Source organism: Rhinoraja longicauda, chromosome 34 (genome assembly GCF_053455715.1).
Source record: "Rhinoraja longicauda isolate Sanriku21f chromosome 34, sRhiLon1.1, whole genome shotgun sequence".
Classification (NCBI taxonomy): domain Eukaryota; kingdom Metazoa; phylum Chordata; class Chondrichthyes; order Rajiformes; family Arhynchobatidae; genus Rhinoraja; species Rhinoraja longicauda.
Window position 1 is genome coordinate 20,923,605 of NC_135986.1, and position 24,012 is coordinate 20,947,616.

General features: G+C 45.3%; 1 protein-coding gene across 1 annotated transcript in view; it reads left to right on the plus strand.

Moving 5' to 3' along the window:
• Positions 1–24,012, plus strand: part of LOC144609245 (ADP-ribose glycohydrolase MACROD1-like) — a 794,541-nt gene that overhangs the window by 415,205 nt on the left and 355,324 nt on the right. Inside the window, exon 5 of the mRNA XM_078427668.1 lies at positions 1,839–1,955. Coding sequence (XP_078283794.1) covers positions 1,839–1,955 — 117 coding nt within the window. The remainder of the gene's footprint in view (positions 1–1,838; positions 1,956–24,012) is intronic.

A 24,012-nucleotide genomic window follows, 5' to 3' on the forward strand; every position in this document is an offset into this window, starting at 1 on the left:
ATCTCGGGGAAAATCCATAGGTAGACACAAACTGCTGGAGTAACTCAGCGGGCCAGGCAGCATCTCAGGAGAGAAGGAATGGGTGACGTTTCGGGACGAGACCCTTAAAATCCATGCAGGTCACAGGGAGAACGTATAAAACTCCGTACCCGTGGTCGGGACCGAACCCGAGTCTCTGGCACTGTTAGAGAATGGTATGTTTCTGGGCAAAAATGCTTCTAATGACGGGGCTGCTTTGATACTTTGGTGGCTAGTTTGTGAAGGGATGCTTCCTTCCCCCATTCTGTGCGCTCCCAATGCATGGAGTCAAGGTTCTCAGTCCCAGCCCAAGTGTTCCATCTCTGGTGGGCCAAGGATTTCCAAGAGTCAATGCATTTTTTTTCAAGGCTTGGAGAACAATCTTGAATCTTTTCCGAAGATAGACACAAAAAGTTGGAGTAATTCAGTGGGTCAGACAGCATCTCTGGAGAAAAGGAACAGGTGACTTTTTTTGGGTCGAGACCTTTTCTCCAGGGATGCTGTCTGAGTTACTCCAGCTTTTTGTGTCTATCTTCGGTTTAAACCAACATCTACAGTTCCTTCCTGCACATTGAATGTTTTCCTCTCCCAGTGTTGGATGAGGGTTTTATTGGAATGTTGTTTTCTTGAATACCTGATTGTATTGTAGCTCCCTCTTGAGCATTACAAGAACATTGAGCATTGAGTAGACCACCCTCAAACCTCCCTACCACTAAATATGATCATGAATTATCTTTTCTGGCCTTAACTCCTCTTTGGTATTTTCCCATAAATACAGGATTTATGTAGAGGTTTTTGCCTTCTAGTGGGAGAGTCCAGGACCAGAGGGCACAGCCTCAGAATAAAAGGACTTTCCTTTAGGAAGGAGATGAGGAGGAATTTCTTTAGTCAGAGGGTGGTGAATCTGTGGGATTCATTGCCACAGAAAGCTGTGGTGGCCAAGTCAGTGGATATTTTAAGATCGATAGATTTCTGATTAGTACGTGTGTCAGGGGTTACGGGGAGAAGGCAGGAGAATTTGGTTAAGAGGGAAAGGTAGATCGGCCATGATTGAATGGCGGAGTGGACTTGATGGGCCAAATTGCCTAATTCTGCTCCTATAACTTACGAACTTATGAACACATACCCTCATTACTGATCGACACGGTGACACAGTGGTAGAGTTACTTCCTTACAGCGCTTTCAGCGCCGGAGATTAAAAAATTTTTTTTTAGAGATACAGCGCGGAAACAGGCCCTTCGGCCCACCTGGTCCGCGCCGCCCAGCGATCCCTGCACACTAACACTATCCTACACCCACTAGGGAAAAAAAAAACTGCAGATGCTGGTTAAAATCGAAGGTAGACACAAAATGCTGGAGTAACTCAGCGGGTCAGGCAGCATCTCGGGAGACACCCATTCCTTCTCTCCCGCTGAGTGTCTACCTTTGATTTAAACCAGCATCTGCAGTTTTTTTTCCCCTAAACTAAACTACTGCCCTCAAGATATAAGAAGAGATACCTTTGTGATACCTTCGATTTGTACCAGCATCTGCAGTTATTTTCGATTTATTCACAAAATGCTGGAGTAACTCAGCAGGTCAGGCAGCATCTGCAGTTATTTTCCTACTCAAGATATAAGAAGTGATCACTTATTTTCCTACTCAAGATATAAGAAGTGATCACTTAACAAAATGAAGGTATTTATTCACAAAATGCTGGAGTAACTCAGCGGGTCAGGCAGCATCTCGGGAGAGAAGGAATGGGTGGCGTTTCGGGTCGAGACCCTTCTTCAGACTGATCTAACAAAATGTCTTGACTCTTTGATAATTTTCTTTTGCAGTGGATGGCTGTATTCACATGGCAGCAGGACCCCTGTTGACAAAGGAATGCAGTACGCTCGGGGGATGCAGTCCAGGAGATGCTAAAATTACCAGTGGCTACTGCCTGCCTGCCAAGTGTGAGTAAAGATAACATTAGCCTTTTCCGACCAACACCAAACAAGCTGTTTCCCCCTATGTAAAAGGAAATCCCTCCTGCATCAGGACTTCTGCTTATGTTTAATTAGATAAAGGCCCAAAGAAAAGGTCACACGGACACATGAGAGAATTTCATTACATCCCAATTTAGTTCTCTCATCTAACAAAATCCCTTCTGGAAACATGGAAATATAGAAAATAGGTGCATTTGGCCCTTCGAGCCAGCACCGCCATTCATTGTGATCATGGCTGGTCATCCACAATCAGTAACCTGTGCCCAACCTCTCCCCATAACCCTTAGTTCCACTAGCCCCTAGAGCTTATCTAACTCTCTCTTAAATTCATCCAGTGATTTGGCCTCCACTGCCCTCTGTGGCAGAGAATTTCACAAATTCACAACTCTGGGTGAAAAAGTTCCATCTCACCTCAGTTTTAAATGGCCTCCCCTTTATTCTAAGACTGTGTGTGGCCCCTGGTTCTGGACATTGGGAACATTTTTCCTGCATCTAGCTTGTCCAGTCCTTTTATAATTTTATCTTCTCCAGTTTTGTTCCATTTATATTCAACTTTTTAAAAAAAAGTTTTTAAATGCAGCATGAAATTAAAAATATTCAACGTAGCTTAACTATTTTACATTTGAAAGCATTGACGTGACTTCACCACACAAAGGGATAATGGAGATAAATTCTTAGGTCATTTGGTCGTTCCCCTACATTGCACTTGGAAGACTGTTCAGAAACTTGCTTCTGTTCTGAGACTTGTAAGTGGGAATTTATTCCTGCAAAGAGCCTTTGGCATGGAAATGCACAGCTTGATTCCGCATTAACTTACAGAAGCACTAATGAGCTTGTGTGAAAATTCCTTGTCCTCTATTTTCTCAGAGGTGTTAGCCTATTTACAACAAATAAGGATAAGTGCTGTGAAATCACACTTTGCCATTCGAACATGATAATGCATATTGCAGGAGGAGATTTTAACTCAGATATTTGCTTCACTGTTTGTGACATGGTGTAATTCTTGGAGGGCACTTATTTCTGGGACAAAGACAGATATAAAAACAGTATGCCTTCAGTAAAACCGGAAATGAAGAAATGTTGGTAAATATCTGACGTCCAGTGTTGTCAAATAACTATTATGTCACTATTATGATAAAATACCAGTGGAACTCAATAGAGGTAAGATGAAACCACATGGCTTAGTTCTTCGCCAGAAACTCAGGTCATATGAAAATGCAAACAGATTGTCGGAAGGAACTTAAATGTATTTGGTGCCCAGCGAAAGGCAAGACATTTGTGGGAGGTAAGTGAGTGGAGCTGGGAAATTGCCGTGGTACCTAGAGATCAGATTGCTAGAGTAGACAACATGTGCATTTCCCATTGTACCAAAGAAGGTCTTGCCGTCATTAATGCACTGTCGTGTCCAATCAATAGTGCTGTTAACAAAAAGACTATGTTTCTATGTTATGTTACGTTTCTATGTCTATGTTAACAAAATGACATTGTTTCACAAGCAACCTTGAATAGATCAATAGAGTTTTATTTGTCACATATGTTTAGTATATAAACTGCACAGCGAAATTCTTTTTGCACATAATAATATAAATTGTTCTGTACGTGCAGTATAATGGGTAGAACTCCTCGCCAGAGGGCCTTGTGGAAAGTGGTTTAAGGAGCTCTAAAATCACCCAGCACTTTGGAAGAACCAACAAAAAAATTAAATGGTCGCTGAAAGTCTTTGGTGTTATCCTTCGTACACTGCAGAACATTTTCAGAAAATCAGTGCGGGAATGTTGGCCAAGCTCGATTCCCTTGGGTTATTCCTGATTGATTCCTGGGATGGCAGGACTTTCATATGACGAAAGACCGGATAGACTCGGCTTGTACTCGCTGGAATTTAGAAGATTGAGGGGGGATCTTATAGAAACTTACAAAATTCTTAAGGGGTTGGACAGGCTAGATGCAGGAAGATTGTTCCCGATGTTGGGGAAGTCCAGAACAAGGGGTCACAGTTTAAGGATAAGGGGGAAGTCTTTTAGGACCGAGATGAGAAAGTTTTTTTTCACATAGAGAGTGGTGAATCTGTGGAATTCTCTGCCACAGAAGGTAGTTGAGGCCAGTTCATTGGCTATATTTAAGAGGGAGTTAGATGTGGCCCTTGTGGCTAAAGGGATCAGGGGGTATGGAGAGAAGGCAGGTACGGGATACTGAGTTGGATGATCAGCAATGATCATATTGAATGGCGGTGCAGGCTCGAAGGGCCGAATGGCCTACTCCTGCACCTATTTTCTATGTTTCTATGTTTCTATTTGGGGTGAATCGGTAAAATACTGCTTACATGCTTGTTCAAGTCATGCCTCTGGTTTTCCACTGATGGCTTATGAGATGCTCCTCCACACGTCAAAGTATTAAAATCTTGCGCAAAGCACACTTTTCCATTCAGCACATTTCTGAATAATTGCAAGATTAAGAAAAGGTTATATGTAGATATTTTATTAACTGTTGGATTCTTTAGGATGTGGTAAAATATCCAGTATCAGTAATTGGAGAGCAATATTATTAAATGGGAATGTAATAATGATATCATGATCTTTTATTTCACTACCAATGTATTCCACCTAGTATTTTTCATTATTCCGCTCTGGACTGATTTTAAGTTGGACGATTTGCTTCTTTATCAAATCAGACAAAAATGTTGCTTTCTAATGTGAATTGCTGTGTGAATAATGTTTGTTTAAGTGAAACAAAATCCAAGTGTTAAATATTCAGTTTAAAGTCCGGGTTGCGTAATCATTACCACAGATGTGACATCTATTTTCCTTGAATCTCTTACAATCCCCATCGTCAGTCCCATTTATATCCTTTCTTCCTGCTGAGGCTGCTCCTGAAAAAGAATATCGCCTTCTGGTCTTTTATAAGTACATTTTGAAACTCAGTCGAGCTGAGCCTTTCATTTGCCACAGTTCCTCTGCTGTTATTGAGCTGCTGAACATGTCTTCACCCCCTCACGAGTCGGCTTTGTCTGTGGTCAACGTTTCCAAGACTTCGACGGAAAAGGAACGTCTTTCAGCCAAGGTGGTAAAGGTTTGATTTAACCATCAAATCTATCTGTACCTCTTCGACCACTGGATAGAAGGAAGGGGTGAGGTTTCGAGTCGAGACTCTTCCTCAGACTGAGAGTCAGGGGAGACGGAAACACGGAGATAAGGAAGTGTAAGGTGTGAAAACGAGACATCAAAGGGGATAGAGATCAAGGAAAATGTAGAATAGATCATTGTTAGCTAGGAGAAGGTGACAACGAAGCACACGGAGATAACATTTAATCAGTCAGACTGGTTGAAGAACTAGGAAGGGGAAGGATTGGAGAGAGGGGGACTATCCCCCTTCTAGCTAACAATGATCTATTCTACATTTTCCCTGATCGCATCCTCTTTGATGTCTCGTTTTCACATCTTACTCTTCTTTATCTCTGTGTCTCCCTCTCCCCTGACTCTCTGACTGAAAAGGTGTCTCGACCCGAAACCTCACCCATTCCTTCTATCCAGAGACGCTGCCTGTCCCACTGAATTACTCCAGCATTTTGTGTCTATCTTTGGTGTAAACTAGCATCTGCAGTTCCTTCCTACACCTCTTCAACCACTGTCAGATCTGGAAGCTCTCTGCCAAAAATACTTTACCCTGGACAATAAAATGAACTCCTGGTGGGTTCTTTTGTCTATTGCCAACCGCACAAGCTCCAAGTGAGCTAATTTGTCAGGTGTTTAATAGACAATAGACAATAGACAATAGGTGCAGGAGTAGGCCATTCAGCCCTTCGAGCCAGCACCGCCATTCAATGCGATCATGGCTGATCACTCAATCAGTACCCCGTTCCTGCCTTCTCCCCATACCCCCTCACTCCGCTATCCTCAAGAGCTCTATCCAGCTCTCTCTTGAAAGCATCCAACGAACTGGCCTCCACTGCCTTCTGAGGCAGAGAATTCCACACCTTCACCACCCTCTGACTGAAAAAGTTCTTCCTCATCTCCGTTCTAAATGGCCTACCCCTTATTCTCAAACTGTGGCCCCTTGTTCTGGACTCCCCTAACATTGGGAACATGTTATCTGCCTCTAATGTGTCCAATCCCCTAATTATCTTATATGTTTCAATAAGATCCCCCCTCATCCTTCTAAATTCCAGTGTATACAAGCCCAATCGCTCCAGCCTTTCAACATACGACAGTCCCGCCATTCCGGGAATTAACCTAGTGAACCTACGCTGCACGCCCTCCATAGCAAGAATATCCTTCCTCAAATTTGGAGACCAAAACTGCACACAGTACTCCAGGTGCGGTCTCACCAGGGCCCGGTACAACTGTAGAAGGACCTCTTTGCTCCTATACTCAACTCCTCTTGTTACGAAGGCCAACATTCCATTGGCTTTCTTCACTGCCTGCTGTACCTGCATGCTTCCTTTCATTGACTGATGCACTAGGACACCCAGATCTCGTTGAACTCCCCCTCCTCCTAACTTGACACCATTCAGATAATAATCTGCCTTTCTATTCTTACTTCCAAAGTGAATAACCTCACACTTATCTACATTAAACTGCATCTGCCATGTATCCGCCCACTCACACAACCTGTCCAAGTCACCCTGCAGCCTTATTGCATCTTCCTCACAATTCACACTACCCCCCAACTTAGTATCATCTGCAAATTTGCTAATGGTACTTTTAATCCCTTCGTCTAAGTCATTAATGTATATCGTAAATAGCTGGGGTCCCAGCACCGAACCTTGCGGTACCCCAGTGGTCACTGCCTGCCATTCCGAAAGGGACCCATTTATCCCCACTCTTTGCTTTCTGTCTGTCAACCAATTTTCTATCCATGTCAGTACCCTACCCCCAATACCATGTGCCCTAATTTTGCCCACTAATCTCCTATGTGGGACCTTGTCGAAGGCTTTCTGAAAGTCGAGGTCCACTTCTATTTGATCACCTTGAACTTTGTATTCATTAAATTCTTGCCTCTTGGAATCATGAAATAATTTAATCATGCGTTATATTGACATTCTCTCTGGAAATATTAGTGTAAGGGACGTTGCAATGTATGCTTTGTATCTCTCAAACAGCATTGCCTGAGGGATTGGCGTTGATTAGGTGAAACTGCTTTAATTTATTTTTGATGATGATTTATTTTTGTTGAGATGAGCCCCATGAATGTAAAAAAAAAATGACGCAAGTACATGCAGAACATGGTTAATGTGAAACTGTGGAGATATTTAAGTTCCTCGGAATCATCATCTCCCGGGACCTTCAATGGGAGGCCATCATGGATTCCACAGTCAAAAAGGCCCAACAGAGGATGTCCTACCTGAGGCAGCTGAGGAAACACAACCTTCCGCAGGCCATGATGTGGAGGAAGCAACTGCAGATGCTGGTTTAAACCGAAGATAGACGCAAAAAGCTGGAGTAACTCAGTGGGACAGGCAGCATCTCTGGAGAGAAGGAATGGGCGACGTTTCGGGTCGAGACCCTTCTTCAGGCAATGATGGTCCAGTTTTACACTGCCATCAGAGTCTGTCCTCTCTAGGGGTGCCAACTATCTCACTCCCAAATACGGGACAAGGTGACGTCCCACGCCCCACGTGACCTCACCCAGCCAGCGGCCACGTGCTCGCACTCCACCAAAGGCGGCCCCCCCGGGCCAGGAGGCGGGTTGCTAAGCAACCTCCACTAGGCGGCGCCCAGGCCTCCAGACCGAGACTGTCCGGAGCTAAAATGTTGGAAACCTAGAGTGTTTGGACCTAACTGTCGGGACCTATAGCATCGGGGCCTACAGTGTCGGGGCCTGCAGCGTTCGGGCCTACAGCGCCCCTCAGGCCTAATACGGGACAAGGGCGGTCCCCTACAGGACAAACCAATTTAGCCCAAAATAGGGGATGTCCCGGCTAATACGGGACAGTTGGCAACCCGAGTCCTCACCTCCTCCATCATGGACAGGTTCAGCTCAGCCACCAACCATGACACCCGGAGGCCGCAGCACACCTTTCGCTCAGCTGAGAAGGTTATTGGCTGCAACCCTCCTCCCCCTTCGACGAACTGTACACTGCAAGGGCCAAGGTGCGAGCGGGCAAGATCATCTCTGACCCCTCTCACCCTGGCCACAAACTCTTCGAAACACTTCCCCCTGGTAGGCGACTCCGCACTGTCTAAACCTCCACATCCAGGCACAAAAACAGCCTCTTCCCACAAGCAGTAGCTCTACCTAACAGACCATTCTGGTCTGTTAGCCAAACACATGAACTCTCCAAGTGCACTTTAGATATCTACATGTGCAATATATTGCCCCATTTTACTCTTGCCCTTTATTAAAAAACATTTTTTAATTATAATTTCTTTTATTGTCTGCTGTCTGGTGTGTTTTTACCATGTGTGAGCAAAGCACCGTCAAGTTCCTTGTATGTGGACATTCTTGACCAATTAATTGATTCTAATTCTATTTTTTAATCTTTTAAATGGACTGCGTTTTAAACCTGCCTCTCGCTGTTCGACCCAACACTTGACATTTTTGGAGGGGAAATTTTATCTTCAAAGCCTGACAGCTGACCACTATGATTTTAAATGAGATAAAGGATTGACATTTGTAAGAAGCAAAACACCATGCTTTACTGGCCAGCCCTTCGGACCAACTCTGTAAAACACTTGACCGAAACATATTGGCCTTTAACTGGTACTTAAAAATTACTTCAGAGCATTTCAACACCACTCTAATATATCCACTGTTTTCATTTCTACGCTGTGTGAAATATCGTGGTATATTTTCCTGAATTAAAGGTAAAGACATGAGATTGTTATTGGAAAAGACTTGTAAATTGTGGTCTGCAGATTAGAAGCACCCAGTATCAATGAGTACAGACGTTTTTGTTTCAGAGTCAGTGAGTCTTTTTGATGTATTGTACATTGTAAATGACTTTCTCGTTTAACACTTCTGAAGTGTGACTGACAACATACATCAAGTGTGCCATTTTTTTTTTACATTGGACATCCAGGTGGATAATATAGTGGGAGAATATTGTTCATGTTCTCTCCGATTTCAATGCCAAGAATATCTTTGAACCCTGTTATCACCAGGGAAGTGCATTTATTCAAGTGCACTGTGCTCATGCATGTCCTTGTAATCTTTCCATGGTGGATCTGCAATGTGCACACATGCTGAAAGGTATTTTGTCATCCAGGAAATGTGCAATACATGTGATGGCTGGCTAACTTAAGCATCTAAGATGCCAGCAAGAGAAATATTGCCTTCAGCATGTGAAGCATCTTGTGCTGATATCTCCTGGCAGTTTGCAGATCCCTTCAAAATCTATTTCTGACCTACACGTTCATGTTCATAAGCGATAGGAGCAGAATTAGGCCATTCGTCCCATCAAGTCTACACCGCCATTCAATCATAGCTGATCTATCTTTCCCTCTCAACCCCATTCTCCTGCCATCTCCCCGTAACCCCCTGATACCCGTACTAATCAAGAATCTATCTATAAGAAGATAACTGCAGATGCTGGTACAAATCGAAGGTATTTATTCACAAAATGCTGGAGTAACTCAGCAGGTCAGGCAGCATCTCGGGAAAGAAGGAATGGGCGACGTTTCGGGTCGAGACCCTTCTTCAGTCTGAAGAAGGGTCTCGACCCGAAACGTCACCCATTCCTTCTCTCCCGAGATGCTGCCTGACCTGCTGAGTTACTCCAGCATTTTGTGAATAAGAATCTATCTATCACTGCCTTAAAAATATCGACTGACTTGGCCTCCACAGATCCACCATCCTCTGACTGAAGAAAGTCCTCCTCATCCCCTTCCTAAAGGAACGTCCTTTTATTTGGAGGCTACTACCTTCCTAGTGGAAACATTCACTCCACATCCACACTATCCAGGCCTGGATAAAGTGGATAGACAAGGACCAGGAAATTTGCTCGGTGAAGAAAAACACGGTTGGATGATTTCCATGTTGTACGTTTTTAGTTTAGTTTAGAGACACAGCGCGGAAACAGGCCCTTCGACCCACCGAGTCCGCACCGACCAGCGATCCCCGCACACTAACACTATCTTGCACATTCGGGACAAATGACAATTTTACCAAAGTCAATTAACCTACAAACCTGTACGTCTTTGGAGTGTGGGAGGAAGCCAGGATGGAAAAAACAAATATTAGAGGGAATAACTTTAAGGTAAGAGGGGCAAAGTTTAAAGAAGTTGTTTGGGACAACCTTTTTTGTACACAGAGTGTGGTGCGTGCCTGGAAAACACTGCCAGGGTTGGTGGTTGAGGCAGATAGGATAGCAGCATTGAAGAGTTTTTTGGATAAGCTTGTGGATAAGCAAGGAATGGATGGATATGGATTATATGCAGGTAGATAAGGGATGGACTTGGCATCATGTTTGTCAGACATTGTGGGCCGAAGGACCTGTTCTTGTGTTGTAGTTCTTTGTTCTGTGATACCATGTTGAAGAATTGCAGGATAGTTCTCCCTAGGGTTGCCAACTGTCCCGTATTAGCCGGGACATCCCGTATATTGGGCTAAATTGGTTCGTCCCGTACGGGACCGCCCTTGTCCCGTACTAGTCCCGGGGGGCCACTGTTGGACCGGACGCTGTAGGCCCGGACACTGTAGGCCCAAACACTGTAGGCCCAGGGGCCGCTGTAGGCCCAGACACTGTATGCCCGGACACTAAAGGCCCGGACAGTGTAGGCCCGGAGGCCTGGGCGCCGCCATTGGTGTAGCAACCCACCTCCCCGCTCGGGCGGCCGCCATTGGTGGAGCGGGAGCATATGGCCGCTGACTGGGTGAGGTCACGTGGGGCGCTGGGCGGTGACGTCACCTTTTGCCCCTTATTTGGGAGTGAGAAAGTTGCCAACCCTAGTTCTCCCTCATGTTCATAGGGACACTATTTATCCCATGATCACATTGCTCCTCCTGGGAGTTTGCTGTGAAAAAAATGTCCTACATGCTTCTTACAATAAAGCAGACACTCCACTTCAGAACTGTCTCATTGGACAGAAAGCTTTAAAGCACCAAATGTCATGAAATAAATCTTTCACTGCTCCTCGAGTTTAACATATCATGGCTCGTGAAAGTCTGGTCACTTCATCCAAATATCCCTTGTATACCAAAAAAATGTGAAACTCTCAAAGGAACCACCCTTTCCCATCCTTCTGGAACTCTTGATTTACTTCGGTAATTTGAAGCAAAGAATGACAGGCAGACACATGTGCTTCCTGTTTCTCTCTGCGCTTGCCAGCTTTGTTGCAGACTTTGGGAAAGCCTATGACCAAAAGCACCATTGTCACTCAGTTAGTTCTACGACTGCAGCACCTCTGAAAGGATTATACAGGACATCCTGGTGGGCCTAGATCAAAGAAACCTCAGGCACAAGCATGCCGCTGTTTAAACTATGGGGTCGGTCAAGGAATGGAATAAATTAAGGATTCAGGAATTAGTGGCGCAGCCCAGTTAGTTACTGACTGACTGCTTTAACACGAAACCTCACTTCGAATAGGCATGAAGTGTTAATCCCTACTGATTAAAGGGTTCCTATTTTAATTGTCTCTTTGTGTTGGTTTAATTAATCTCAGTTGGGATGCCACAGTTGGCCTCGGTTACGCTGGCAATAAGGAGAGGAAGGGTCCTACATGCAGGTCATCACAAACACCATGCTTTTGTTCCTTTACCCTTGGGCAACCCGCAATGCAATCCTGGGCAGGCAAGCCCTTGTTTGATTGTAGCTGCAGTGATGTTTAAAGAAGCTCCATTGAAGTCCAAGAAGTGGATTCCGATGCGATCAGCGAAGCCAGCTGGACTCATGGAATCAATGAAATCGGTTGGAAGGATGAAGCTACGAGGAACAGCTAAATAAGTTACGAGTCTTCCATCAAAAAAACAAAGGACATCCGGAAGGGATGTTTCGAAGTAAACACCAAAAAATATTTTCAGCTATGCTGACTTAAATGTGGTCAGGGGAGATTTAAGACTCCAGAAAACTTGCAAAGAGACGATAACAGGCAGTAAGAAGGGTTGAACATTTGTGAAACAGATGCCGGACGGATTTTAATCTTAACGGGTTTTAAACTCATTCAGAGTTTGAATGAACTGAATAATGTTCCTTATTCAAGGAGGGTTTTTTTTGTTTAAAAAAAAAAAATAGGTGCAGGAGAAGGCCATTCGGCCCTTCGAGCCAGCACCGCCATTCAATGTGATCATGGCTGATCATTCTCAATCAGTACCCCGTTCCTGCCTTCTCCCCATACCCCCTGACTCCGCTATCCTTAAGAGCTCTATCTAGCTCTCTCTTGAATGTATTCAGAGAATTGGCCAACACTGCCCTCTGAGGCAGAGAATTCCACAGATTCACAACTCTCTGACTAAAAAAGTTTTTCCTCATCTCTGTTCTAAATGGCCTACCCCTTATTCTTAAACTGTGGCCCCTTGTTCTGGACTCCCCCAACTTTGGGAACATGTTTCCTGCCTCTAACGTGTCCAACCCCTTAATAATTTTATACGTTTCGATAAGATCCCCTCTCATCCTTCTAAATTCCAGTGTAAACAAACCTAGTCGCTCCAGTCTTTCAACATATGACAGTCCCGCCATTCCAGGAATTAACCTAGTAAACCTATGCTGCACGCCCTCAATAGCAACAGGTTAAAGGAGCAGGTTGCTTAGGAAGGAACTGCAGATGCTGGTTTACACCGGCTATGATGAAAGAATGGGTCGACTGGGCTTATATTCACTGGAATTTAGAAGGACGAAGAATTTAGAAGGATGAGAAGGGATCGTATAGAAACATATAAAATTCATAAGGGATTGGACAGGCTAGATCCAGGAAAAATGTTTCATGTTGGGGGAGTCCAGAAACAGGGGTCACAGTTTAAGAATAAGGGGTCGGCCATTTAGGACTGAGATGAGGAAAAACTTTTTCATCCAGAGAGTTGTCAATCTGTGGTATTCTCTGCCACAGAAGGCAGTGGAGGCCAATTCACTGGATGTTTTCAAGAGGGAGTTAGATTTAGCTCTTGGGGCTAACGGAATCAAGGGATATGGGGAGAAAGCAGGAATGGGGTACTGATTTTGGATGATCAGCCATGAACATATTGAATGGCGGTGCTGGCTTGAAGGGCCGAATGGCCTACCCCTGCACCTATTTTCTATGTTTCTAAGATAGACACAAAATGCTAGAGTAACTCAGCAGGACAGGCAGCATTTCTGGAGAGAAGGAATGGGTGACGTTTCAGGTCGAGACCCTTCTTCGGACTGAGAGTCAGGAGACAGAGGGAGAGAGACGTAGAGATATGGAAGTATAAGGTGTGAAAACGACAGATCAAAGGGGACGATGTTCAAGTAAAATGTAGAATGGTTCATTGTCAGCTCATGAGAAGGTGACAACAAGGAATACAATCAGTAAAATGTAATCAGGAGAACAGTGAAACTAGTCGGAGAACTAGGATGGGGGAGGGCCAGTGAGAGAGGGAAAGCAGGGGTTACTTGAAGTTAGAGAAAGCAATATTAATACCGCTAGGATGTAAGCTGCCCAAGCGAAATATGAGGTGCTGTTCCTCCACTTTGGCTTGCTGGTTGTTGGTGTTGTAGTTCCGAGCTTAATGTCTGTTTGCTGAATTCAGGAAAAGTTAAAGACACAAATGCTCTCACAGGTCCTATGCAGCAGTGTAGACGGTTAACCTTTCGTAAAGAGCTGCTTTGAGACTTATTTTAGGAATTAAATATTGCGAGAGGATCATTATTATTTGTGAAACCTAATTAGCCGGATTGACTGTAATATCTGTACATTGTTTGACCTTGTGAAGGGGAACGCACACAGCTGGTGGGGGGAGATGCAGTGGGAGCAGGAAATGCAGAAGGTAACGTGAAGAGAGAAAGGCGATTGAATTTATGAAAGGAATCTGGGTTTTAATTGCCTGCTTGTATCTGGCAAGTTAATTGCCAGCCTGCTTGCAACAGGATGAGGCCGAGACAATGGAAAGCCGAGTAAAATGGCGTGACCCAAAGGTTGCCCGGCAACAGGAGGCAAGTGGTGGCTGCCATCTTGTCCCGTATCAGGAAGGTGGGCGGTGAGAGTTTGACAGAAGGATCTTTCCTTGTGAGGATCAGCAAGAATTTTTTTTAAAAAAATTAAAAACACAAATACTTTCTGGGCATCTTCTTGCTCCACTCCTGTGTGGCACTGACCACTGTCTGACTGACTCACACCTGGTCTGCTGAAAACTGTAATAAAAGTCCAGACAATGTCATTGGGACTAAAGTTGCAGTAAAGTGAATGACAATAGACAATAGGTGCAGGAGGAGGCCATTCGGCCCTTCGAGCCAGCACCGCCATTCAATGTGATCATGGCTGATCATTCTCAATCAGTACCCCGTTCCTGCCTACTCCCCGTACCCCTTGACTCCGCTATCCTTAAGAGCTCTATCCAGCTCTCTCTTGAATGCATCCAGAGAATTGGCCTCCACTGCCTTCTGAGGCAGAGAATTCCACAGATTCACAACTCTCTGACTGAAAAAGTTTTTCCTCATCTCAGTTCTAAATGGCCTACCCCTTATTCTTAAACTGTGTGGCCCCTTGTTCCATTTCATGAATCTGTAGATGCACGGCAGTTTAGGTTTGGTCGCTGTGTCGGAGGCAAGATGTAGTTAAGCTGGAAGGGGTGCATTAAGAAGTGTGCAGATGCTGGTTTGCGCCGAAGATGGAAACAAAACGCTGGAGTAACTCAGCGGGACAGGCAGCATCTCTGGAGAGAAGGAATGGGTGACGTCTCGAGGCTTTTACCCAGAGTAGAAGAATCAAGAACGAGAGGGCATAAGTTGAAGGTGAGAAGGGAAAGACTTAATAGGAATTGAAGGGTCAACTTTTTCCACACAGAGGGGAGGGGGGGTTAGGTACATGGAACAAGCTGCAAGAATAGTTGAGAGAGGTACTAAAACAACATTTTAAATACATTTGGACAGGTATATGGATAGGAAAGCTTTAGTGGGATATATATGATCCAAACGCAGGCAGGTGGGACTAGTGTAGATCGGGCATCTTGGACGGCATGGGCAAGTTGGGCCGAAGGACCTGTTTCTGTGCTGTGTGACTCTACGAATCTACAAAGTAAAATTTTGATCTTGTGTGCCCCCTGCAACACAGACGGAGACCGTTTGGCGACTCCCAGTAAAGCCATCTCACCGTTGCCATCTTCCCTCTTTCTTCCATGTACCTTTGCAACCAATTTACTTTCAGTTTCCCTTTAGGGATATTTAGGGTTGCCAACTGTCCCATATTAGCCGGGACATCCAGTATATTGGGCTAAATTGGTTTGTCCCATACGGAACCGTTCTTGTCCCATATTAGGCCCTGAGGGCGCCGTAGGCCCGGACACTGTAGGCCCGGACACTGTAGGCCCAGACGTTGTAGGCCTGGACTCTGTAGGTCAGGACACTGTAGGCCCGGACACTGTAGGCCAGGACACTGTAGGCCCAGACATTGTAGGCCTGGACACTGTAGGCCAGGTTACTGTAGGCCAGGATACTGTAGGCCCGTTCACTTTAGGCCCGGACACTGTAGGCCCGGACCCTGTAGGCCAGGACACTGTAGGCCCAGACATTGTAGGCCAGGACACTGAAGGCCCGGACACTGTAAGCCCGGGGACTGCTGTAGTCCCGGACAGTGTAGGCCCAGAAGCCCAGCGCCGCCTAACGGAAGTTGCGTAGCAAACCGCCTCCCGGCCCGGGCGGCCGCCATTGGTGGAGCGGGAGCACGTGGCCGCTGGCTGGGTGAGGTCACGTGGTGACGTCACCCTTTGTCCCTTATTTGGGAATGAGAAAGTTGGCAACCGTAATGGTAGGGCATAAGAGAATACAGAGGAACAGGGGTCCAAGGCACACTGAAGGTGAACTGAACTGTGGCGTGGACTCTACAGGCTATGCAATCTTTATAGATGTGATGTAAATTCTCTACTGTTGTTAATATTTTCTATATTTCATCTACACATTTTTGAGTCCATTGTAATGTGCCCCTGCTTATCTGTTTTCACAATGTAACAGCATCATCACTTTAGTTTTAGTTTAGAGTTACAGCGCGGAAACAGGCCCTTCGGCCCACCGAGTCCATACCGACCAGCAATCCCCGCACACTCACGCTAACCTACACACACTAGGGACAATTTTTATAATTATACCAAGCCAATTAACCTACAAACCTGCACGTCTTTGGAGTGTGGGAGGAAACCGGAGACCCTGGAGAAAACCCACACAGGTCACGGGGGGAACGTACAAACTCCGTACAGACAGCGCCCGTAATCAGCACCCGTAATTGTCTTCAATAAAATGGTAAATTGTCTCTATTGTGCTCAGGATATTGTTAGTGCGCGGCGATCACTGGTCGGCGCGGACTCGGTGGGCCGAAGGGCCTGTTTCCGTGCTTTATCTCCAAACTAAACTAATCTAAACATCTTGTGCACAAATAAATAAAAATAAATTATATTATATTTTGCCAGCACACTTATTGCATCTGAAATTGCCTCATTCCTTGCCGGGCCATTTCATGTTATATACCTCGACTGTCTGCATATGTGGGTCAAATGGCAAAAAGATGCAGAACTGGAGTTAAAGACCCCCAAGGCCTAATTTTAAAAGAAATTCCCAGTAAATGAAATGAGCAGAATTTGATGCAGCAACTCATTCTGTTCAATAGTTTGCTTATGGCTGAGTAGCAATGATGAGGAAGTCTAAGTGTGATCATCTTTTCCAAATATTATGATTATGTCTTCGAGCTAAATTGCCTAATACATGTGATTGTGTGAACTTTCCTGCTGTGTAGAGCTGACCATCACCTCCCTGACTCTCAGTCTGAAGAAGGGTCTCGACCCCGACACGTCACCTATTCCTCGTCGCCAGAGATGCTGCCTGACCCGCTGAGTTACTCCAGCGCTTTGTGTCTTCGGTTTAAACCAGCATCTGCAGTTCCTTCCTGCACATCACTGCTAATGTTATAGACAAGTGACAATAGGTGCAGGAGGAGGCCATTCGGCCCTTCCAGCCAGCACCGCCATTCAATGTGATCATGGCTGATCATTCTCAATCAGTACCCCGTTCCTGCCCTCTCCCCATACCCCCTGACTCCGCTATCCTTAAGAGCTCTATCTAGCTCTCTCTTGAATGCATTCAGAGAATTGGCCTCCACTGCCTTCTGAGGCAGAAAATTCCACAGATTCACAACTCTCTGACTGAAAAAGTGTTTCCTCATCTCAGTTCTAAATGGCCTACACCTTATTCTTAAACTGTGGCCCCTTGTTCTGGACTCCCCCAACATTGGGAACATGTTTCCTGCCTCTAACGTGTCCAACCCCTTAATAATCTTATACGTTTCGATAAGATCTCCTCTCATCCTTCTAAATTCCAGTGTATACAAGCCTAGTCGCTCCAGTCTTTCAACATATGAAAGTCCCGCCATTCCGGGAATTAACCTAGTAAACCTACGCTGCACGCCCTCAATAGCTATGTTGGCTAGGGTTCCCTTGAACGCCTGACATCAGTTGCTTTGATAACATGTTTCAAAGGTTTCAAAGGTCTTTTATTGTCACGTGTACCAATTAAGGTACAGTGATATGCGAATTACCATACAGCCATACGAAAACAAAAAGCAACGAGACACACAACTACATAAAAGTGAACATAAACATCCACCACAGCGGATTCCCCACATCCCTCACTGTGATGGAAGGCAAAAAAGTCAATCCTTTTCCTCTTTATTCTCCTGCGGTCGGGGCAGTCGAACCATCTAATCGGGACAACCAAAGCTGCCACAGTCAGCGGTCGAACCACCCACGTCGGGGCGATCGAAACTCCCGCATCGGGGCGGTCAAAACCTCCGCCGCTTGAAGTCCCCGAAGTCGGTCTCTGACCAGAGACCGCAGGCTCCGTGATGTTAAGTCCGCAAGCACCCACAGTTGGAGCTCCGAGGTCGACCCCTGGCAAAGGGATGGCGTGCTCCGTGATGTTAAAGTCCGCGCTGGAGCTTCTCGAAGTCGGTCTCCAGCAAAGGCCGCCAGCTCCTCGAAGTTAGGCCACAGTGCGGGACGGAGATACGATAGTGAAAAAAAATCCCATCTCCGTCGAGGTAAGAGATTAGAAAAAGTTTCCCCCAACTCCCCCCCCCCCCCCCCACCCCCCGCATAAAACAAGCTAAAGAACACTATAAATATACATTTAACACATTCAATTAAAACACAAAGAAGGAGAGGACAGACAGACAGTTGGCGAGTCAGCTCTTGCTGGCGCCGCCCACTTCCTGTGTGGTCCAGGGTTTCTGGTTTAGCTGGTTAAAATCAACAGCAACATTGCCTAATGAGTCAAGTCCCCCGGTGAGACCTTTTATTTTGATTAATGGGATTATATATGTGCAGAGTTGAGCCTCTTTCCCCCACCCCAGGCATACACGTCTTGGTTATTTTCTTATTTAGGGAGAGGAGTTCTGCAATAAGTGTTGATTAATCAACAAAATGTGTCGGAAGGATCTGGAGATGCTGGTTTACACCGAAGATAGGCACAAAATGGTGGAGTAACTCAGCGGGACAGGCAGCATCTGGAGAAGAGGAACAGGAGATGTTTCGGGTCGAGACCCTTCTTCAGTCGCCCATTCCCCCCTCACCAGTGATGCTGCCTGTCCCGCAGAGTTGCTGCAGCATTTTGTGTCTATCCTAATGAACAAAACGCTTGATTCCAGCTTTCTTTGATTGAAATTTACCTACATAATTACTGTCAATGTTTGTATGTGCTGTTTGGTGAACTTTTCTTTCAGTTATAGCCCCTTGAATAAACAGTCACTTGTTGCAAAAACGATGCAGTTTTTTAAATCTTGTGCAGGGTTGCACTAATAGACAATAGACAATAGACAGGAGGAGGCCATTCGGCCCTTCGAGCCAGCACCGCCATTCAATGTGATCATGGCTGATCATTCTCAATCAGTACCCCGTTCCTGCCTTCTCCCCATACCCCCTGACTCCGCTATCCTTAAGAGCGCTATCTAGCTCTCTCTTGAATGCATTCAGAGAATTGGCCTCCACTGCCTCCTGAGGCAGAGAATTCCACAGATTCACAACTCTCTGACTGAAAAAGTTTTTCCTCATCTCAGTTCTAAATGGCCTACCCCTTATTCTTAAACTGTGGCCCCTTGTTCTGGACTCCCCCAACATTGGGAACAGGTTTCCTGCCTCTAACGTGTCCAACCCCTTAATAATCTTATACGTTTCGATAAGATCCCCCCTCATCCTTCTAAATTCCAGTGTATACAAGCCTAGTCGCTCCAGTCTTTCAACATATGACAGTCCCGCCATTCCGGGAATTAACCTGGTAAACCTACGCTGCACGCCCTCAATAGCAAGAATATCCTTCCTCAAATCTGGAGTCCAAAACGGCACACAGTACTCCAGGTGCGGTCTCACTAGGGCCCTGTACAACTGCAGAAGGACCTCTTTGCTCCTAAGTAGTAATTGAATATTTTCTTTAAAAAGAAAATATTCTTTAAAAAGTTTCCTTTTGAGAACCGATTGATGAACAGAAGAAATGTTTTAGCTTATTTTAGTTTAGTTTAGTGATACAGCATGGAAACAGGCTCTTGCAACCACCATACCGGCTACCGATCACCTGGACACTAGTTCTATGTTATCCCACTTTTGCATCCGACACACTGGGGGCAATTTACAGAAGCCAATTAACCCACTAGCCTGCATGTCCTTGGAACGTGGGAAGAAACCCGAGCACCTGGAGGACACCCATGTGGACACAGGGAGAACATACAAACTCCGCACAGACGGCGGTCAGGATTGAACCCGGGTCCCTGGCGCTGTGAGGCAGCAGCTCCACTTAGCTTCAAGTTCTTCCATCAGCCGGCAGATGTGAAATATTTTCCGATATTTAGATTTTTAGATTTAGATTTAGAGATACAGCGCGGAAACAGGCCCTTCGGCCCACCGAGTCCGCGCCGCCCAGCGATCCCCGCACATTAACACTACCCTACACACACTAGGGACAATTTTTAAATTTTACCCAGTCAATTAACCTACACACCTGCACGTCTTTGGAGTGTGGGAGGAAACCGAAGATCTCGGAGAAAACCCACGCGGGTCACGGGGAGAACGTACAAACTCCGTACAGACGGTGCCCGTAGTCAGGATCGAACCTGAGTCTCCGGCGCTGCATTCGCTGTAAGGCAGCAACTCTACCGCTGCGCCACCGTGCCGCACTATGTATCATATACAACAATGCCTGCACAGTAACCTGAATTTTTTTTCCAATCAATTTGATGGGGGAGGAAAATTTGTTCCAAAAGAAACCTTTCATCTCCTTCATTTCCCATCATCTTTCCATCTGACTCCAGCGCTGGTCTCAGATAGATACGTTTTCTGTGGCAGCTCCAATTCCATGCGAGCAGCTGAGAGCCTTTGCACATTAAAGGATAGTGTGTCCGCATGAGAGATTGCCAGAGCTCTTTGCCTTTACGTGAGCTGCCATCTCCATTTATCGTTGCTGTTGATACACTGTGGGCCTCCCTTAGAGACTGGGCCAGCAATTTGAAAATGGCAATCAGCTGCACAAATTTATTCTGTTTTGAAGTCATTCTCTGACTCCTATTTACATATTTAATACCTGAAGCAGTAATTAACTTGTAATAAGGGATTGGGGAATGTGTACTATTTTATGTTTCTGAGAATAATGCACAGTATTGCATTTTACGGGGAGAACGTACAAACTCCGTGCAGACAGCACCCGTAGACAAGATGTAACCTGGGTCTCTACCGCTGTAAGGCAGCAACTCTACCGCTGCGCCACCGTGCCGCCATTACCAGTTTCGATCTGATTTTTATAAAAATTGAAGGTGGCGCATTTGCCTAAATTTTGTTTGTGATAATGAAAAATATCTGCTTTCACCAAAACAACGATAATCACTGCAAAAAACCCATCTCTGAATTAAACCTGAGCCAAATTCTAAAAGTTTCATGCCCTTGTTCTCGATTTCTTTGCATCATTTTGGCTCAGCCTCACCTGAATAAATTCACCGAGCCGTTAGGGAAATTCCTTCATTGATATATATTATTTAATCCAGCCTTGCAATTTCTGCGTTTTTAACCTAAAGCCCAACCCCTTCCAAATAAATAGTGCACCTGGCAAGATGGTGAACTGAACTCCATGATGAGGATGAGAGGAGATCTTATCGAAACGTCTAAGATTATTAAGGGGTTGGACACGTTAGAGGCAGGAAACATGTTCCCAATGTTGGGGGAGCCCAGAACAAGGGGCCACAGTTTAAGAATAAGGGGTAGGCCATTTAGAACTGAGATGAGGAAAAACTTTTTCAGTCAGAGATTTGTGAATCTGTGGAATTCTCTGCCTCAGATGGCAGTGGAGGCCAATTCTCTGAATGCATTCAAGAGAGAGCTGGATAGAACTCTTAAGGATAGCGGAGTCAGGGGGGTATGGAGAGAAGACAGGAACGGGGTACTGATTGAGAATGATCAGCCATGATCACATTGAATGGCGGTGCAGGCTCGAAGGGCCGAATGGCCTCCTCCTGCACCTATTGTCTATTGTCTATTGTCCATGATTTAATGCAAGATTCTTCAGATGTGGCAAGAAATGAATTATGGAGAAGCTCATTTCTTCAAAATATGAGCTTTCAATGATTTGAGGCAGTACATCAAAAATTTGAGAAGTCGGGAAGAAATTCTTTAAATCTGATACTGATTCGACCCTTCAAGTACTATCTAACTTGCAATGAACTTGTGATTGAAGAGATAAAATACAGAAATGTGCAGGAAAGAAGTGCAGATGCTAGTTTACACTGAAGGTAGACACAACAAACTGGTAAACTGGGTCACACAGTTTAAGAATAAGGGGTAGGCCATTTAGGACTGAGATGAGGAAAAAACTTTTTCACCCAGAGAGTTGTGAATCTGTGGAATTCTGCGGGAAGATTGTTCCCGATGTTGGGGAAGTCCAGAACCAGGGGTCACAGCTTAAGGATAAGGGGGAAGTCTTTTAGGACCAAGATGAGAAAACATTTCTTCACACAGAGTGGTGCGTCTGCGGAATTCTCTGGCACAGAAGGTAGTTGAGGCCAGTTCATTGGCTATATTTAAGAGGGAGTTAGATGTGGCCCTTGTGGCTAAAGGGATCAGGGGGTATGGAGAGAAGGCAGGTACAGGTAACTGAGCTGGATGATCAGCCATGATCATATTGAATGGCGGTGCAGGCTCGAAGGGCCGAATGGCCTACTCCTGCACCTATTTTCTATGTTTCTATGTTTCTATCCATTTGCTCTGAAAACCAAAACGAATTTACGAGATCTTTCTGTGCACAAATTCGCTGCCGTATCAACCCACACATGAATAGTGGCTACACTCCAAAGGTGCAAGTGCTTTGAAGTTCCCAAATGATGCGAAAAGCATTACCCAACAGAAATATTTGCTTTCTTCCATATTACTTTACCGTTTTCTCTCTTCACTCTAGTGGATACAACATCCTCCTCCTGAACAAGCTGCCAAAATAAACAGTTCTTAATTTTATTAAGTCAGTTGTTGGGTGGTATCCAAGAGCTGTGTGTGTCATTGCTCCCTATCCCCCCCACCCCTCCCCACTCCCACATTGCCCCCCTCTCCCTCTCCCTACTTTCTTCCCATTTCATGCAGAAAAGAAAGCTTATTTTCACTTAGCCGGGCTGTAAAGAAATAGTGCTAAAACCAGGAGCTCAGCCCTGCAGGCAAATTGCTAGCACAGAATTGATTACACATTATACTTCCTCCCCTAACTCTGTTAACAAACTGCCTCAATAGACAATAGACAATAGACAATAGGTGCAGGAGTAGGCCATTCAGCCCTTCGAGCCAGCACCGCCATTCAATGCGATCATGGCTGATCACTCTCAATCAGTACCCCGTTCCTGCCTTCTCCCCATACCCCCTCACTCCCCTATCCTTAAGAGCTCTATCCAGCTCTCTCTTGAAAGCATCCAATGAACTGGCCTCCACTGCCTTCTGAGGCAGAGAATTCCACACCTTCACCACTCTCTGACTGAAAAAGTTCTTCCTCATCTCCGTTCTAAATGGCCTACCCCTTATTCTTAAACTGTGGCCCCTTGTTCTGGACTCCCCCAACATTGGGAACATGTTTCCTGCCTCTAATGTGTCCAATCCCCTAATTATCTTATATGTTTCAATAAGATCCCCCCTCATCCTTCTAAATTCCAGTGTATACAAGCCTAATTGCTCCAGCCTTTCAACATACGACAGTCCCGCCATTCCGGGAATTAACCTAGTGCCTCGAGCTGCATTAGTTCCAATGACCGTTACTAATGGCGCCCAGGGTTGAGGCAATGAGAATCCTCCATCACGAATCTCAGTAGTGCACCGTCAGTCATCTCTGTTACAAACCTCTGCTTTGATTGTGAGTTTGTACATTCGACAGCCGTCTAACATTTTATTCGAGGAAAACCGCTTACGTCTTTCTCGGTAGGAAGGAACTGCAGATGCGGGTTTGAACCGAAGACAGACACAAAATGCTGGAGTAACTCAGCGGGACAGGCAGCATCTCTGGGGAGAAGGAATGGGCGATGTTTCGGGTCGAGACTCTTCTTCAGTCACCCATTCCTTCTACACCTCTCTCGGATAGCTCCTCATCCTCCAGACTGAGAGCCGGGGAGGGAGGGGTGGAAGGAAACGAGACTCTCAGTCTGAAGAAGGGTCTCGACCCGAAACGTCACCCGTTCCTTCTCGACCGGGAAAAAAGCCTGTCCCGCTGAGTTACTCCAGCATTTTGTGTCTATCTCAAATTTTTATTTTGGACTGAATTGCTGGAATTTTATTTTATAATGCAGTGAGAGAAAAAGGACACGACTCAGCATAGGAAGTAAAGAGAACTTTAATCATGTGCTTTAATCAGTTCCTGTTGAAATGTATTTTTTCACTTTTTCCAATTAGATCCAAAAGATGGCAATTGAATTTCCGAGTACTGTGATAGTGT